Source organism: Ambystoma mexicanum, chromosome 1p (genome assembly GCF_040938575.1).
Source record: "Ambystoma mexicanum isolate Mex_15411 chromosome 1p, UKY_AmexF1_1, whole genome shotgun sequence".
Classification (NCBI taxonomy): domain Eukaryota; kingdom Metazoa; phylum Chordata; class Amphibia; order Caudata; family Ambystomatidae; genus Ambystoma; species Ambystoma mexicanum.
The window spans coordinates 207,629,407-207,648,982 of record NC_090921.1 but is presented as its reverse complement, the minus strand read 5'-3'; the positions used below and the strand labels follow the sequence as shown (position 1 = coordinate 207,648,982).

Below are 19,576 nucleotides of genomic sequence, written 5' to 3'. Positions count from 1 at the left end.
TGGCAATTTTCACTTGTTAAAGTGGGGGATGATACTGCAAATGAAGGACACTGCAGCTATCACCCATGCTGTCCTTTCTCCACTGATCAGTAGACCCTACCATCCTGCCTCATCGATTATTTGGAGTTCAGTCATCAAGGGTTCTAGGAACGCTTTCCGTTCCTCAGTCAACCCAGGACAAAACACTGACAAATGCTTGATTGTTTCAATCTGATCCTGCACTGCACAAAATAGACAGGTGTTTTTCTTGGATTTTTCGTGTATTGCATTTATCTCATTAGTAGGAAGCGGGTTTAGACGCATTCCTAGAAAGGTCTCTCTATATTGTCTGTTTGGGAATTTTAACAGGTACCACCGAAGTTGGAAAATCTTTTTAGTGTTCATAGGCAAATCCCTAGTAAGTTTGCAGGAAGCTGCCTTATCTAAGGTACGAATCCAAACCAGCTCCATGATATTTCTTTTTACCCTGGTTGGGTTCGTTCTCAGGTCCATTTCAGAGCAGCCAATTTCTTCCAGTTTTTCTCTGGCTTTAGTAGCCCATTTAGATAATAGTTAATTCGATCCATTTGCTAGTTCTGTATTGATAATCTGGAAAATTATTGGGCTTGTTGGTAGTATGATTTTCAGAAATAATGCTAGGCTGTTCCACTCTTCAGTCACCTACAATGATGGAATACTAAGTTCTCTACGTATTATTGATGTTGTTGTAGAATTAGGGAGGTTAAGGGTATTCATCCAAAATATGCCTTCAAGTCTTGCCCTCAGTTTACATGGAAGGTCTGGCGTAGCCTCTACCCCATAGGTTAAGGCGGGCACTACCTATGACTGTAGAAGTTTATAGCTGCAACTAATGAGAAACAGCCATGTTTTTGGTCCATTCGTCTGGCTTGGGTAGCAAGGGTTTTCACCTTCTCAAGCAGCAACTCCTGCATTGGGGTCTTGATGGGACCATCATTCAAGGTAAATCCGAAGTATTTAAACTTTTTGACTAGCTCGATCCTGTTTGTCCCCAAGAACCATTTAAAATTCTCTCTTCAAGTGTTTCCTTTTTCCAAACACATTACTTTAGTTTTGTCTTGGATTATCTCCAGGCAATTTTGATCAGTGTAACTTTGGAGTCTATCCAGTCATCGTTGAAGACCAATTACCATTTAATCGATCAGTATTAAATTGTCTGCATATTAAAGTCTTGTTACTTTCATATCACCAATACCCAATAGATAGCTATATCGCGGGTAAATTGCCAAGAAACCGGGTGTTTACAAATGAAACAGCCATCATGTTTTTTTTTTCACTCAATGCAAGAGATAGCCACGGCTATACCCTTAGCCAAAAAAACAAAAAAGCAGGGAATTACCATTTCCAGGTGAAAAATCATCAGGGAAATGCTTTTAGGGTAGAGTTGGTGGGGAGGTAATAGGACACCAAGTTAAATTTGGGAGTTGGAAGAGGTATAGGGACGGAGTATGCGGCAAAACGCTTTTCTGTAAACTCAGGTACGGGATATAATAGCTGCGACTACCAGACATCTCAATTGAAACTTCATCACAGAAACAATGAGTGTTGTGGGAGGAATGGGGGTATGTGCGGATGCCATCAGGAGAGTGCGGGGGGCTGGCCTGGCGTGGGACACACTTTATGAGGATCTGGCAGGGCAGGGAAGCTATGCATGTTTTTTTATTGGAATACTTTTTTTAAATGTTCTGTGCATCATTATTATGGCCACCTACACACCTGACAAGTAAGACACAGTATATCGAAATTGATCCCTAGAACTCTTATTTGTAGTGAGATGTCATCTATTTTACACACATTGAAATTTATTGTTTGTGTATCTACATTCTACCGTTTACTTGTTTCATATGTAAACACTCATGAACTTCTACACTCCCTACCACTCAAAATAATGTGCGTGGAACCATTTATGAAACCTCGTACATAAAGAAACACTTCTATATATCAAAATATACAATGTTTTATACAATAAAACAGAAGTAGAAGATTGCAGAATGTGGTTTTCTCTTCTAATTTATATAATCTTCAGAATATTTTCTCTAAATTTACTTTGTACTGATTTCAAAATACATCCTAGTAAAAATTCATCTTCTACTTATTACCCAATTCTTCAATTTCAAACTTTTATTTTGCACATTTATATTCATAAAAAATATAACATACATTTTAAAACTTTGGTTCTAATAACATTAAGAAAGCATTCTTTACACCCTCATTCTTTACACCCTCTGGCAATGTAGCTTGGTGTGTGACTATAGAGTCCTTACAAACAAGCCAAACTACTTCTGTATGCACAAATGTTGTGAAATGTCCACAGTGAATGAATGCCTCCTCATGAAAAATAATTGCACACGTCTTAAAAGTTTTCTTGCTAATAGAAACTTGATCATTTACAAAATTCATTACTGCCATGTTAATTTTCCTACCATCTTCACTTTATCTTTGAAACATAAAAGATAATACATACTTATTAAAAAACAGATATTGCAGTGTAGATTGTAAGTTACAACCACAGTCACTGCATTGCATGTCATGGAATGCTTTAGTTAAAAGATCAGACATTTGTACATCTTCTGATCAGGGATATGAACATATAAACATCTTTCAGCAATATCCTGAGATATGTAATCTTTGTTACAATGTGGACACATATGATTCCACTTGTAACTAATTCCTACATATGTATCTACACTAACAGTTTCCTGCAGTAATACATTAAAGACAGTCATTCAAAATTCTTGACTATCGTCCTTTGTATTTTGAGAAACATTTTGACATCCACTTGCAACAGCTACTACATTTTGGATTGACATTGACGAATGTGTACGGTGTGGTTTTTCATCTACAGATATTTGAAGGTTCCACACATATCTGGGTGTCTGCTGTGGAAGCTATTTCTTGCATCAATGGTGTCATTTGAAAGAGCAAACACAAAGCTGCAATACAATAGCCTTCAACTCCTATTTAATTACTAAATCTGCAATGAGAATATGTCAAAGTTGAATGACTGTCCAACTGCAGTAGATTCTGTTGTTTTTTATTCTTAAGAGTAATGATTTTTTTTTTTTTTTTATTGAAACTTCAGTTATGGTATCACAACTAAAAAAGAGAGTTGGTCAGCCATAACTTTTGTTACATAGAAAACTAAACTATACATCTAAGAAACATCTTACAACCAAACAACTAGATGTACTAGCAGGTGCATACATCAGGGTTTTCGACCTCTTGACTAACTGGTGTTCAGACCCGAAGATTACATGGTCATACGTGGAAATTTGTTAATTAGTTAGTTAATTAATTAATTAATTAATTAATTTCGCCTCGGGGCTTAAGAAAATAGAGGCCCGAAAATTGACGACAGCACATGTGAGTTGGATATCATGTCCAGAAATTGCACGGCCCCACTAGTTGGCCGTGTCGTTGTCCAGTGGAGCATATTTCCCAAGATGGCATTGTCGGTGGGTATTCACCCCTGCGCATGCTGTTACTAGATGATAAGACGTTTCTGTGGCATTGCGGCAAAATCGGCATATGTTGTCAGCAGTGTCCTTGTTTTTGCGTTGCCACAACATTTCTTTAGACTGAATGGCGTTCAGCCGAACCTTCAAGAATTTTTCACGATATTGTGAATTTGGACATTGTACTAGGTATCGACAAGGTTTGTTCAATTTATGCACTGTAGTTTCCGATTTCAGCATGGATTTCAGTTTGTTTCGAAGTTCTGAATTGCAAATCCAAGACCAATTTTCAAATTTGATCTTTGCCAACTGTGGCAAATTAATTAAATCATCAGTTGATATGTCGGCGCTGTTTAGGTGGATTGCCAAAGCAGATTTCCAGGCGCAAAACGGATGGTTATTGGCAACTTCATGTTTCGCAGCCAAAATTTGGTAAGCGGGGGACGGTGCAGCTACGCACATTTTCCTCCAGGCGGTCAAAGATTTCCAGATGACAACAGAGTGTAGGGAGTTCAAAGATAACTCATAGTGAATCGCAGTGATGGATACAAAGTTTGGGAGTCTTAAGACACGCCTCCAGAATATTGCCTCAAGTTTATGCCAAATCTGTGCGGCCAAATTCCATCCGGCCTCCGCACCAAAGGCAATTGCTGGAATTACCTTTTGGACATAAAATGTCAAAACTGGTGACAGACTAAATTTTCCATATTCCCTGTTTATCTTGGCCCCTTGAATTGCAAACTGGTTATTCATGCAATCAGGTCTTGCATCCAGTGATGTTCGTTGATGGAGTTATTAAACATGATGCCTAGATAGCGAATGGACTTCACTGATGACAGGATGTTATTCTCAATGGTCCATTTGAAGGCTTGGTCTTTCCGCGATGTTGTTGTACCGATAGCCATTATCTTAGTTTTGTCAACATTCAAGTTTAAGTCATTTTGTTTTAAGTAGTCACTGAGATTACTCAGCAGCCGTTGAAGACCAATCTGGGTACGATCAATTAAGACAAGGTCGTCCGAAATTTATTTTAAAGTATTTTCACTGACTCCTTATGTTTTGTGGCTAAGTGTTTTGTTGGTACAGGTATTAGGCTCAAATGAGTATACAGTGCACATCACCTATTATATTCTTCAATGTAAGAAATGTCAGTTTTCACTTTTCTTTCATCAACATTTATTAACAATAAACCTTCAATATTTTTCCCACGTGATAGAGCTACATCTGGCATTCCTTCTTTAAAAACTAAATGGCCAATGACAATATGTGCTGCTTCTAAAGTCAACCCATGTGATTTATTAATAGTAATTGCATATGCAGAGCACAATGGGAATGGTATCCTTAAAAACATGAACCATGCCGAGGTCCGAGAAATAAAATGCGTTTCTTCTACAAGATCAAACTTTACTTCAACTTGTTCAATATTTGTACTGTCAGGAAAAGTTTGAAATGCAATCACTCTTCCCATCGCTCCATTGACTAGACCAATTCCTACATTCAAGTTCCTCTTTGACATTTCTCGTGCATTGATGCACAGTTTTAAAACTGCTTTTAGACCTAATGTTTTAGAAATCAAATTCTCCAGTTGAACTAATCAAGCTTTTGATCTTTTATCCAACTCTAAAGGCATAACATAACAGTCTAAAACATTACATGATTTTATCACAATATTTTGCTTCTCTGACAGTAGCATTGTAGAGTTTAACGTGTTAAACTCTGCAAGTGTGCGCTACAAATCAACACAAGAAATGTTTTTCCTAAAGAGTCAACATGACATCAGACGGACTGCAATCTGCATGAAACATTTCAGAAATCAGTCTTACCTTTAAGACTGCTTTCACATTCTCCACAAGAACACCTATACAAATCTTATTAAACATTTCTGCATACTCTAAGTCTACAGATTGTCTCAGCCCTCCGCCGATCGTTCCTCTATGGCTAACTATCACCCGATCTCCATCACCACTTTCCTGGGCAAACTCTTAGAAAAGCTGGCCGTCTCCTAGCTTAATCTGCAAACTGATTGTCTCCACGACCACCAGTCTGGCTTCAGACTACCAGAAGCAAAGAAACTGCTCTTCTGAACACTCATGGAGATCTGCTCTCTAACCTTGATTCTAACCTCCTTCTGTCCTCATTCTCCTTGATCTTCCCTCTTCCTTTGATATGGTCATCCGTGCCATCCTGCTTAGTCGTCTCTGTGATAACCTGGGTCACTGATCAGGCACTGGCTTGGCTGACCTCCTTTCCCACTGACCGGCTCCCCCCGGTCCATCTTGGATCTTTCCTCTCTTCTATCTCTCTCCCTACCTGTGGTGTTCCCAAGGGGTCTAACCTCTCTCCCTGGAAATTGAATCAATACCTTGCACCTCTTGCCCACTGCATCAATTCCTTCTGCTCCAACATTCAGTGTTATGTGGATGGCACCAAGCTTTCCTTCAAACTCCCCTCAGCCACCTCTTCTCCTTCTCTCATTTCAGATTGTCTGACCACAATTCAAGAATGGTGTGCTGCCAATGATCTCGGCCTTAATGCCAGTAAGACAGAGATTCTCCTCATCACAACACCTGCTCCCTCCTTTCTGCTCTCTCTCTGGCCACCGACTCTGGGCCCTCTGTCTGCTCCTGCCTGTGAGGAGAAGAACCATGGGGCCATCTTCTACTCCATCCTCTCCTTCTCTCCTCACATCTCTGACATCTCTAAGAAGTCAAACTACCAGCTGCACCTGCTCAGAGGTATTCTTACTTTCCTCACTTTCCCCCAGAGGCTCACTGTCTCCAGAGCTCTGGTCCTCTCTAGGCTGGACTACTGCAACAGCCTCTTTCTAAATCTTCCTGCTTCTACTCCCTGACCTCTACAACTTATCCAGAATGGGCCTGCAAGACTTGTCCTTGGTGTCAAGCCCAGTGATCATATCTCTCCAGCTCTGAAATCTCTTCATTGGCTCTGAGTGGCAGCAAGGATCAAGTTCAAGAACCTCTGCATCCTCCACAAGGCTTTCTGGGGCCTAGAACCATGCTATCTCCAACTTTCTTTTCCAAAAGACCTTACTTCCCGAGCTCTCCGCTCATATACTTACAACTCTATGAGGGTGAGTAATTTTTCCTTTCCAAGCAGAGGGTTGAGGGAAGATCTCTATCTTCGGCAGGGGCCTCCCTCTGGAACAGCTTCCCTGCCTCCCTCAAAATTGAGCAGAACCAGCTCAGGTTCTGAAACCAACTCAAGACTTTCCTCTTTGCTTCCGGTTTCTCTCCTCCTGTCCGCTGCTGATGTCCCGACTGCTCCATGCACTGGTCACCTGGCTATACTCTGAACTTGGGCTCAGGCTCCTGCATGTCCAGTTGCACTTTTCACTGACTCCCGGCTGACCTAGCTCTTTTGTATCTTCAACCCTACATTCCTTTTTCTCTACACTTAAGAGCCACCCATTGGCTGCACTTTTGAGTTACCTGCACGGATCCACACACAGGCTGCACTTTTATTTTACATGCACTTCTTCCTCCCCCCTTGGCACTTCTCCCCTTCCACTTCCCAGCACTTGCACGATCTGACTGACCCAGGGCCTAGTAAGATAATTGTTTTGTCCTCCCTCTGTTTCTCCCTCCTTGTTTTGTTGCACCTCAAAACACTTCTGTACCGGCACATTATAAATGCCATATCATATCATATCATATCATATCAATGGTAAATTATTGGAATTCAAAACCATTCCAAAGGTTAAAATGACCAATACTTCTTATAACTTTTTGACTATACTTAGATTGCATCATTTTGAAAACTGGGTGACATTTCACAGCAGTTAAATGAAACAAGTCTCCAAAAACAAGTACATGTTTATCTCCAAACAAAACGTTTTAGTCTTCTTCAAAACCACTTGCATTTGCAAGTAACTGAAAGCTAGCATCAAGTTAGCCACCATACCTACTTCATCTACAATCAAGGTATTTAATTCTCTAAGTACTTTTACTACTTCCGTGCTGTACTTGATACAAGTTTTCAATACTCTAGTTTGTTGTCATGCTCCACTGGTAGCTTCAACAGTTGATGTAAAGTAAAACTTCCTACATTGAAAACTATTAAACCTGTTGGAGCAATTGCAATGCATGACAAGGATCACTCAGATACATTTTGGATCATAGCTCTTATTGCATGAATTAAAAAAGATCTACCTGTTCATGCTGCTTCACTAACATATGATAATACAGGTTTGTATTGGACACAAGAACACTCATGCTTGTCATGCTGTAAACCATATCAGAACCTATCTTTGATTGTATAATAAACTTATTTTTGTTCCATATTAAGTTTTCTATTTCATCACATGTGCATTGCACTTTCTACTTCTTCCATGGCAAGCGCAATATCAGTTTGAATAATTGGCTCATCAAGCACATTTTAACTTCCTTCTGCAGCATCTTGACTTCCCTCAGGAGTTTATTTTCCCATTTCCGTCACAAAATGTTTTTCTTGATATAGATCTTTCTCCAGTAACTCCAAGTACTGCTCACATTTTGGATGTGTATTTAAGCTTTTTCTTAGCAAAAAAGGATTCTTCAAAAGTTTCAAAACCTCCAAGCAAATCACTCTGCATGCCATGGGAAGAACAACTGCAAAAGTCAAAAATGAAATAATTCCTTTTTCTCTGCAGTTTGGCTAGTCATTTTCATGTTGTTGATGGGACTTGCCTTCTCACGTTTCACTAGACAACCAGTACATCCATGTATATTAAGCCGTCCTCTGTCACTGTATGCTTCAATATTTTGATATGAGTAGCATTCTGCTACTTCATATAAACAAAGATCATCCAACTCTACAGATCAATTTGGATAATATGTATCAATCAAGGTTGTTTTCATAATCTCTGTACTGTCAGGTACTGTTTCTGCTAACTGCTGATTTTCAGGTACTGAAATCTTTGGCCAATACTTAACCAAAGTACATTAATGCTACGTCCATACAGAGGCAAACTAGTTAGCAGATCTGCAGCCGCGTAGCTATCACACTCTCTATGTGAGAGCCTCTTCACCCCAAAAGCTTAGAATTTTCTGACTGAGACTTTTATCTGCTGATAAGTCTGCCAATACCACAGCTGCATTGCTTTTTTCAGCTTTTCTCATGCATGCTGTAACATAACGAGCAACAGCTGTTGTATCATCAGCAATATACTGTACATCAGTATTTTCAACCCACAGCTGATCAATGACAACATTGTAATCAATAATGAATTGGCATTCCTTATCTCTTTTCATATGATAGGTATTTCTGGGTGTCTACCAGTAACATGTGTTCAACAGATTGCATCAAATTATTGACTCGACCAACTGGTGTCACAGGCCTTGTAAAGCCAAATCTGCACTGAATGTAGTACTTGTCTTTACTTTTGTATTCCCTCTGAAAGAACTTACCACATGAGTGCCTTTGACATCTTTGCACCTTGTTCTCTAGATCAGCATTCACCTGCTGAGCAGGAATGGAACAAGTACCATATTTTGCTGTGAACACCATCACACAGCCATCACTTTCTTTACCAAACTGAGGAGCATCTTTAATCCACAACAGCAGTTTATGTACTGTACCCAAGTTCTTTCAGACCTGGTACAAATCCATCCAGCGGTTTGGGCTGTGCGCTTTGACAAAATGTATCCTGTTTGTCTATGGAAAAATTTGAGGGAAGTAGGCCGCAACTTTTTTAATGTATCTTTATGAAACTTTGCAGAAGGGGGGGGCGGGGTGGAGTGCGAATCCCTAATCATTTTCAAAATTTTGGTCAAATCGTTACTCAAATCAAAAGGTATTAACAATAATGGTTTTCTATGGGAGTCAGACACACTTTAATATATATATATATATAACAGGGCCTGCGGTAGCGGCAGGTAGTTATGGTTAAATTGCCCAAATCACAGAAAGAGCACTTCTTGGGCTGCTTAAAACTTCACCCCGCTGGATGAACCTTCACCACACTTTACAAAAATAGTATATGGGCCCCTCAAAATGATTCTGCAAAGTTTGGTGCAGTCTCGTCCAGGGAGGGCAAAGTTAACGGGGGGTGCAAAAATGTGTGGTTTTTCTCATAGACGAAATGGAAAAAAGAAATTGGCTCATGCCTACAGCCCAAACCGCTAGACGGATTTTCACCAAATTTGCACCAGGAGCAGCAGCTTGGTCCAGAAAGCATGATTTTGTAAACTTTGTATAAATCCACCCAGTCATTTTCTACAAAACGGCCAAAAATGAGGTCCCAAAAAATGTGCGATATCTGGGTCTGTCCACGGATTCACTTCCCTATTCAGTCTGCGGACACCATCCTGGGCCAATCAGAGAGTGGCACAATGTTTGCGGACATCATACGCACTTGCTGATTGGTCAATTAAAAACGGTGAATCAATGTTTTTGAAACGGACGCCATGTTGGATTTGCAAACATCGCTGGTAGTCCGTGGACATCGCAGTAAAAATATATTAAAAAACACAATATTGCACTTGTGAATTGCACTAATGAAACACTTGTGAATTGCACTAATGAAACAATCTATGGGGAGTTGAGCAGTAATGAAGATGGGATGGGATATGGCCATAAAAAGTCATAAAGCAGTTGTTTTATAATCTCTGAAGTCTGCAAACAGTCCGGATGCTAGGAGACATCCAGACATATTTGTGCATTACAGGGTCGGTGAAAAGCAGATTTGGGATGGCTTATAACTTTGGCACCACTGAATTAAAATGCATGAAATTTTGCAATATCATGTTTGACCTACCTGGCGGTGAATGGTCCTGCAAAGTCTGGTGCTGTTTCGCCAAGCGGAAGCACAATTAGAGGAGGGTCCCAAAATATTTGAACACCTTATACACTTGGTGCCGTTTGATGAATCTGCACAAAAGCTTGCAAATCAATGTTAGATCCAGATGTCAATGTTTTTGCAAAGTCTGGTGGGATTTTGTCAAGAAGGGCCAAAATTAGAGGGCACTCTCAATATTTCTAGATGGCTTATAACTTTGTTGCCGTTTGACAAATGTGCAGAAAAGATTTCAGAAAGATTATAGAACCACCCTTGAATGTTTGTCTAAAGTCTGAATGGATTTTGTCAAGTGGGGACTAAGTTATGTGACTATTTCATGTACGTACATTTTGACACTTTTCAACAAATGAAACATAAATGTATTTGCTGCAAAATTGTGCAAGGAGCATTGTCAAGGACCTGAAAGCATAGTTTTGTAAAGGTGTCTATGTTTTTTTTTTAAAGTGTCATAATGTCGGTGCAAAAAATAGTTATATACCTTTGGTGACTGAGGTATAGCCTGTGGCCATGGGCAGTGGCCAGATTGTGAGAATCATGGCCAAAGGTCATGGTTCAAACAATCTGGCTACTGGCCATGACCTCAAAGGACTGGCAATGGTGTTTAAAGTGGCATTGCCACCAGGGACCACGTGGTAATGTTTTCTGAAATCAGGATAGGTTTGAATGAGAAAAACAATTCTGCCTGTGGCTACAGCCAGAAGTGCTAGACACAATTGCATCAACAGATCACCATGCCTACCACTGCATACACTGCAAGCCCCAATGGGCTCCAAGACAATGTTAATCAGCAGATAATTATCAAGCACGCTGGACCAGGCGCCCACGTTGTCACGGGCTACGCCGCCAAATGATCAACCAGCCGTATTTCCAACCGCATTGGGACAAGACATTGGGATTCCATTGCGGACTCATTTCCACAACCTTGCAGCAACAACTGGCCCTCAATCCACATGCCTTGAGAAGGACCCTAGAAGGTCAAAAGAAATGTTAGCGGACTTCTAACAATAAATATAGCACCAACAATGATTTCCAAGACTGCCTTATTACGACAACAGCTACCTATTGAATAACCCAGTGCTCAGAGGAACAGGGCTCACTCTCCTATTCGCAACGTAACACTTGAAGAAGGAAGGGCACCTTCACAAAATAACCCCATCACCAGCAGCAGGGTAATCCGATTAAAGTACTACCACTCTGCAATGACTTCATAATCGTGTATTCTGATTTGATTATTGGGGCATGCAACATGGGCGAATCCCTAGGTGTGAATGGGAAAAAAAAAATCTGCTTGCAGCTGCAGCCTGGAGTGCTGGGCGGGATTGCAGCAAACTTGCGCGAGAGGCATCAGCAAGGACCTGAAAGAATGTGTTTGCAAATCTGTCCTGTGTTTTACTTTTTTGAAAGTGTCAGAAAGTAAGTTAAAAAAATATTGATATAACTTTGCTGTCTGGGGAGTGGGACTGGCCCTTGGCTAGGACAAATGTCTACTCGAATTATCATATTGGGGAATGCAGCATGGCCGAAGACCATTCACCATGGATTGTGGAGACTGGCCATGCTGCAAGCTATAAGCACTGGCCATTGGTCACATTATGAGGGTATTGCGGACACTGAACTAACATGCAGGGTAGGTGCAGTGGATAACGGGGGGGGTTTGGTCGGGCTGGGGTCATGTTGAACCTCATACCCATGGTAATTCAACCATGACTTGCCTCCCCAGCATGCACTGCTGATAACCACATACAGGCTTACAGTTCTTTCATATATATTAAAAGAGGAATTATTAATAACTTATATACAGTGATGTAACATCATGAAACTTTTTCACTCATAAAAACCTATAAAATTCACAGAAAACATGTTGTTAAAGGGGCGTTATGGTTAAGTTGCACTAATGAAAACCTATGAAATTCAGTGAAAAAACTTTGTTAAACGGACGTTATGGTTAAAAGTAAAACCGAAACCCCCCAGAAATTCACTTGTTATGGTAAGCTAAGAAACCTTAACTCACGCCACCACTGTGTTCTGCTAAAACTCAGGACATCAAAGATGACATTATAAATGTCCCTATTGGCCTCCTACACTGTCACTATTAACTCCAGGTATGGGATTGGTTACTGAGGATATAGATACATTAAGAAATTGCGCCCGTCACGTGATGTGCACCCCTCCAATCCAGATATGATCAAATTTGGTGATGCCAAATCTGCTTTTACAAGACAATAGACATTTTCATTATACCAGATGCTGCGACACAAACATGCTACACCCCCAACCTTGTACTACATGTATTGGCATCACCTCTGCTCCTCCTTTTCCAAATCATGAAATGTTCCAGGCACAGCTCCCCCCTTATCTCCTTCAAACTCCAGATGCCCAGTAATGACGTGACTGGGGCATCGCTCTTGAGTCTGAATTTAAGGGATTTATTTGCTTTGGTTGTGCATCTACTTGTAATTCAAATGGGTTCACCACTCTTTGGTTGGGGGCAGTAGCGCTCTAAATCTTTGCCTGGCCACTTGTCATCAGTAAACCTGGTGCCTTATTTTCATAAATTTTGACTTCAAAGGGTGCATCCCCACCTGCTCTCCCCACAGCTAACATTCAGTTCCCACTACATTCAGGCCCTTAAATTGGAAACAATTAGCGTTTATCTGTGCACCAGTGGTGTTTCTGACCTCGGTTTCTCTCCTGGCGGATGGGAAAGTGATTTGTCCTTGCTCATACCACAGTATCATTCTTTCTCCATCTTCCCACTGCTTAAATCTTTTTTCACATCCGCACAAAATAACATAACTTTGAAACACGGGGCTTCTACACTGCCCTATCTATAACCTCTGTAACCGCAACATTATTATATTTGTTGAACCCTCTGTGGTGCTATATATGGGTATCTAATATGTGTAAAAGCTAATTACAAGTGATACATGCACCTTCTACTGCAAACAACTCACCCTGCTCACACAATGAAACATGCTAATTGTTTTTTTTCCTGGCTGGGTCACTGTACCTACATCCCGACCTAACACTACTGCTTACGCCAAATACCTGGCATCCTATCATTTTTCCTAAGACAAGTGAGGTGGACAGAGGCAACCAGTGATCAATGTTCACAGCTGATCAAAATAAGACATCACAGTGTCACGCTGCTTGGTGGGGATTCTGACAAGTCCAAGACTTCATAGAACAGATGCAAGCAGTTCTCATTGATAGGGCTACCGCATGCTGCGGTTTCCTCATGGGCCAGGAGCCATTTTTGATCTTAACAGTGTCGGTCTAGAAAAATGGACACCTCTCACGATTGACGGCAAACATATTTTGGTGGCCGAAGACCAACCGTCTCATGTACATAACGATAGAAATACAGGTTTCCGAGTTTGACCAATGAGCGGCCATTTTGCAAGGATCGCCATTTTGTTTTCTAACGATTGCTCATTGCTTTCTGTTCAAACTGCTTCGCAGCACATTTCTGCTTACTCTGCTTGACTGTTAACATTGTTGTCTGAACGTGAAAGGACAAGGCTGCAAGGCCGCGAGGCTAATAAGGAGTTGGTTGAAACACAACGTAGGCAGCTCCGGAGAGGAATGCCCGGCTCCCTCCCGAATGTAGCCTTGAAGGAGAGCCGCAGGGCATTTAATCATTTTACAGCTGCCAGACAGTCTCGTTATATGGTAGAAAATGTTAGAATAAAGCAGCTAAAGGCTTGAATTATGCTCTTCTTACGGCCCCCCTTTTCCGAGCCCTGTAGAGCGTGTCGGCTCCCAGGACATGTATCGCACCTCAAAGATAGCAAGGTCTGGAATGTGACTCTTCCTCCGTATGTAGCTCGCTTACAAGAACAGAAGCACTGTGTTCTGTTCAATAAAGAAAAGATGTCTCTACACTTGCAAGGTTGCAAATTGTTGCTAGAATAGATATTTGGAGGTGTCATATTAGTCAAAATTGCCCATCATCAAACCGAGTTCAAAGAAACCCAATAAAGGGGGGTGTTAAACATGTCACAGCTGATTGTATGATATGCATTTTTTATATATGAACTGATGTACATAATTCACTCTCTTGTGTCCCTCGAGGTCTAGAGATACACGTCACGGGGCGTGAGACAGAGTTGGCCAACTGAGACTATTTGCTTTGCAATAAACCCTAGCTTTGGGAATATAACCTTGTGTCTGGCGTATCTGTCGTGTGTGGTGATTTGCCTTGTTTCCATAACGCGAGGGACCCCTAGGGGCCCCTTTCAAGATAGCACCTGAATAGGGACCCTCCCCCACTTGTTCCATTGTGTACGTTGTAATTGAGTAAAGGCGGAGAACGACGAGGACAGGACGATCGAGCCTGGATCAAGAGGTGTTCGGGGCGCCCTGTAGAAGTGATGAGAGATTCCTTTGCAGATCTGCACACATCTGTTCCCTGATCGAATTACCTGGCCAGAGAACAAGAAGGCGAGGGTCCCGAAACGAGGCAGAAGCCAAGAAATGCAGACACAACATCATTGGTTGCATCAGTATGCAGACGAATTGTGTCCTGGAGGACAATTTGATTTATCAGGTGACTCATACCCCAATTCAAAATAACCCTGATACTGGTTGAGAGTTGACTTTGCAAAATCAAATGCCCTGGGTAAGGTTGATTAACCAAGGGGAGGTTGAAACATGCCTGGGGTATTGTCCACCCTAGTGGGGTTTTTCCGCTGCGGTAGACAATCTTTGGAGAATGGCCGAATTGCACCACCTGGGGGAACGCCGGCGTATGAGATGTATGCAAAGTATGGTGTGGGAGCGATAATATTCTGTGAGACTACAGGAGATCCGCCCCACTGAAGGGAATGTACCTGTCAGGGAACAACTCTTTAAATTTGACCCCATCTCAGAAGCAGATATGTTAGAGGTGATGAATAACATGAAACCCACTACCTGTGCAGAAAATGTCCTGACCCCTGGCATTATTCTTCAACATAAGGATATATTTGCTCCCATCCTCCGGAAAATAGTGAACGCGTCATTTCATGAGGGTTTGGTGCCTAAAGATCTGAAGAGAGTCACCATCACTCCTCTCGTTAAAAAAGCGGGACTAGATCCCAAGGATCCCGCAAATCTTCTCCCCATAACTAACTCGAATTTTGTTCTCAAACTGTTGGATAAGGTAGCCACACAGCAACTCCAACATTTCATCGAAGATCAGGAGATTCTGCATCAACAACAATCCGGCTTCAGAGCATCCCACAGCACTGAAACAGCTATGCTGGACCTGCAGAATCGATGCAAGACGATGTTGTCGTCCAAGACGATGCTGGACGACAACAAATTGGGGATGCTGATGCTTTTAGATCTCAGCGCAGCATTTGATCTAGTGGATCACAGCCTTCTTATCAAGGCGCTTAGGGAGAGCGTTGGCTGCTCGGAGGGAGCTATTGATTGGCTCCTATCCTTTCTTTCCAACCGCCAAGCGAGAGTACACTGGGGTAACAGTTTCTCCGATCCATGCGACATCATATTCGGAGTGCCCCAGGGTGCTAGCTTATCCCCAATGCTATTCAACATATATATGCACACTTTGTGCACCCTTCTGGTGAAAGCCGGAGTGTCATTTACTAATTACGCAGATGACACCCAACTCATATTGGAGTTGGGGGGTAGGAACCACGCCACAGATAGCGAAGTGCTCACCAAGGTTTACAAGCTAATTGACGACTGGATGCAGGCAAACTGGATGTGCCTGAACGACTCCAAAACTGAATTAATGTTGTTTGGCTCTAGTCGTCAGTTGGAAAAACTGGGGGCAGAGTATAACTCTTTTCAAATTAAAAATGCCATTATCCAGGTGGTTCCCAAGGTGAAGACCCTGGGCATGATGGTCGATTCAGTTGTCGACTCTCACGCCCAAACTAACTTCCTCCAAAAAAACACAGCATACTATCTTAGGCTTATGAAAGCAATTAAACCACTGCTTAACGAAGTAAACAGGGCCACGATAGCAAGAGCCATCATTCTCTCACGGCTCGACTATGGGAACGCCCTGTTGTTGGGGGCCGCATCCAAGGATCTATCCAGTTGTCAGGTTATCCAGAACAACGCGGTCAGAATAGTAAAAAATCTGAAAAGGAATGACCATGTTACCGAAGAGAGGCTAGCTCTGCACTGGCTCAGAGTAGAGGAGCGCATTAAGTTTAAAGCTCTCTGCCTGGTCCACAAATGCCTTTATGGCACAGCGCCTTCATATTTGAAAACACACTTAAGGCCCTACAACCCCACTAGAAACCTACGCTCGGGTGGAAAATGCCTTCTGCACGTGCCCAAGTTTAAGCTAAAAACAGGGCTGGGCAGATCCTTTCTTTTGCTGGCTCCTAAACTGTGGAACAGCGTCCCGGAATCACTTAGGTCCGAAGTCAATCACTCAGTTTTTAGGAAGAGGCTGAAAACATACCTCTTTAGATAATATTGTGGGCGCAGGACCTCACTCTGAGTCCTTGCCGCTCAATAGCTAGCTGTACCATTTGTCCGTCTCACACGTGTTGTCCGTCATGTTGTCTCGCAGTTTCAGTGTTCTTTGTACAAGCGCCCTGATGCCCTCGGGCTAACGGCGCTATATAAAAACTAAATACATACATACATACATAGGCAAACCAGAAAGCAAATAGACCATCAGTGGCCGATAAATGGTAGTTTTGAGATAGCGAGAATAGATAAACTGGAAAGGGTGTTGATAAGAAAGAAAGCGCGTCCCGCAGCACTTGATATCGTTAAGGTCTGGAGAAGGGAAGCAATGCTCCGATTTAGAAGTAGAGCGAAGCATGCGCGCAGGCATAAATCGAAAGATGAAGTAGTGGAAGAAAAAGAGGAGGAGGAGTGGACGGAGAGTCTAAGGAGGTCAGGTAGACGTGACCAGTTGAACATAGAGAAAATATACCCACATAGCAGATGAAGTGATGGAAAACATATTGATCCATACAAAACAAGGCCCAAGATCAGAAGCGAGGCCAAACACACTAGTAACTATTGCTCAAGCCCCTCCCGTAGCTCAAATTCTCCCTCCTGTAGCTCAAGCCCTCCCACAGCCACAGACCATGCACGTAACACTTCCTATTAGCCAACCAGGCCCACAGCAGACACTCCCCGTTCCTATTGTCCCATCCGCACCTCCCGCCCTAGATACAGACTCGGTACTGTCCGTCACTCCAGGGGTTGAAGTTGAAGTTGAAACCACGGGGGCGAGAGACAGGACTGAACAAAGTGGATGCACAAGGGTAACTCGCAGTGCGATCAGCAAAGAAAGGAGGTGGAATTGCAGCAACAGGCAGAGATGTATATAGACGGGAATGATGGGACGGCAGCATTGGCTTCGATGTATGGCTTCCGAAGAAGCAACGAAAGACAGGTAGTGTTGGAATGCATGGGTGAATATTTGGTGGAGAGATGGAAACAGTTAATTGGGAAATTACCACCGCAGTGATTGTTAGATCTGAATGCATTAGCACGCTGTAGAGAAAGAGATGAAGAAGTAAGGGAACATGTATATGGACTTTTTGAGCTTAAAAATGAATTGGATAATGATTATGCTGAAATGTTTACTGCACCTGGGTATAGGGGTAAGGATATCAGGAGAGATAGGAAGGAAGTGCTAGGGCCACATAATCAACGGCAACATTTACCATCGCCGGGGCGAAAGGCGATGGTGGACGAATTATTGTTGTTAAAACAGGTGGGGGAAGACTTGAAAGCATGCATACTGAAAACAAGGGTGTTACTGTAGCAAGTAGCAGGAAATAATAGAGGAAGAGGGAACGCACAAGGGAGGAGTAATTTGAATATGCATGGGGGGCCATTGGGACCAAATCAGTGTGCATATTGTAAGGAGGGAGGCCACTGGCGAGCGCAATGTCCACATTTACAGAATAGAAATGGAACTGGCCAGAGAAGACAGCACAGAGGGCACCAAGGAGCGAATGGACCAAATAGGAATAGTATGCAGCAGCACCACAATAATGAAGGTAATCAAAACCAAGCCCAAAACCAAAGTGCTCCTAACCAGAGTCAGGGTCAGCAAAACCAACAGTATGGGAATCAAAGTGGGGGAAATAGAAGAAAGAATGGGAACATTTTCAATACGCAGCCAAATACGTATTACAGTAATAGTAGTGACTACACATCGGATGATGTGTTATTTCCCCAATAGGACAGCCCAGGGCAGGCGTCGGACCCAGTGTCTATTCCCGTGAATCAGAGAGGACCCTACGTAGAAATGAGAGTCTGGAATGAGGAGCACCGCTTCCTTGTAGATACAGGAGCGCAAAAGTGTTCAATAGACCATCACTTGGTTCCGGATATACCACTGTCAGGGCAAAAGAATATTTCCGTAGGGTTCGCAGGTACACCAGTCGTAAACTCAGTGTCCCAACCAGTCCCAGTTACCATAGGACCATTCACTGAACATTGTCCCTTTCTCCTAACAGAAAATTGTGGGGAGAACCTGTTGGGATTAAGCTTGTTGAAAAAGCTAGGTGGGATTATACATTGCACGTCAGACAGGGTGTTTCTGACGATTTGGCCACAAGATGCCCCTGTGTCAGAATTCATGTCTGAAACTTTGCCAGGAGAGTTAAGAAAAGTGCCAACCTGTATATGGGTGATGCCTGACAACAATGTAGGATGCTTGAAGATAGAGCCAGTGAGGATCATTTTGAAAGAAGGAGCTACACTGCCACAAATTCCCCTGTATAAAATTTCGGCTAACGGAGAGAGAGGATTGAAAAGTATTGTTTCAGATTTGGTGAAATTAGGGGTAATTGAAGAAATTACAGGCAGTACATGTAACAGCCCGATTCTTCCAGTGTATAAGAAAGGAGGCAATGAAGTACCATATCGTTTCATAATTGATTTGCGTGCGCTAAACAAATTAGTAGATCCACAATTTCCTTTGGTCCCAGATGTCACTACAATATTGACAATACCTGCCTCAGCAGAATACTTTAGTGTAATTGATTTAAAAAATGCTTTCTTTAGCATTCCGGTGGACAAGGACAGTAGATATTTGTTCACGTTCACATTAGGGGGACGATCATTTATATTCACGCGCATTCCACAAGGATATACGGAAAGTCTGAGTATTTACAGTAGAGCATTAAAAGAGCAGCTAGACATTCTAGAATTACCAGTGGGGTGTGTACAATTGCAATACATAGATGATCTGTTGATCGCTGCTGATACAGAAGAGATTTGTAAAAAGAGCACCATATTACTACTGTTACACCTAGCGGCACATGGCCATAAAGCTAGTTTGAAGAAGTTTCAATATAATCGAAAGGACGTA

At 42.2% G+C, this 19,576-nt stretch overlaps 1 protein-coding gene across 1 annotated transcript in view; it reads right to left on the bottom strand.

Moving 5' to 3' along the window:
• The window catches only part of LOC138471054 (extracellular calcium-sensing receptor-like), a 121,054-nt gene that overhangs the window by 80,719 nt on the left and 20,759 nt on the right, over positions 1 to 19,576 (bottom strand). The window contains exon 3 of the mRNA XM_069609039.1: positions 8,558 to 8,665. Within this exon, the coding sequence (XP_069465140.1) occupies positions 8,558 to 8,665 (108 nt within the window). The remainder of the gene's footprint in view (positions 1 to 8,557; positions 8,666 to 19,576) is intronic.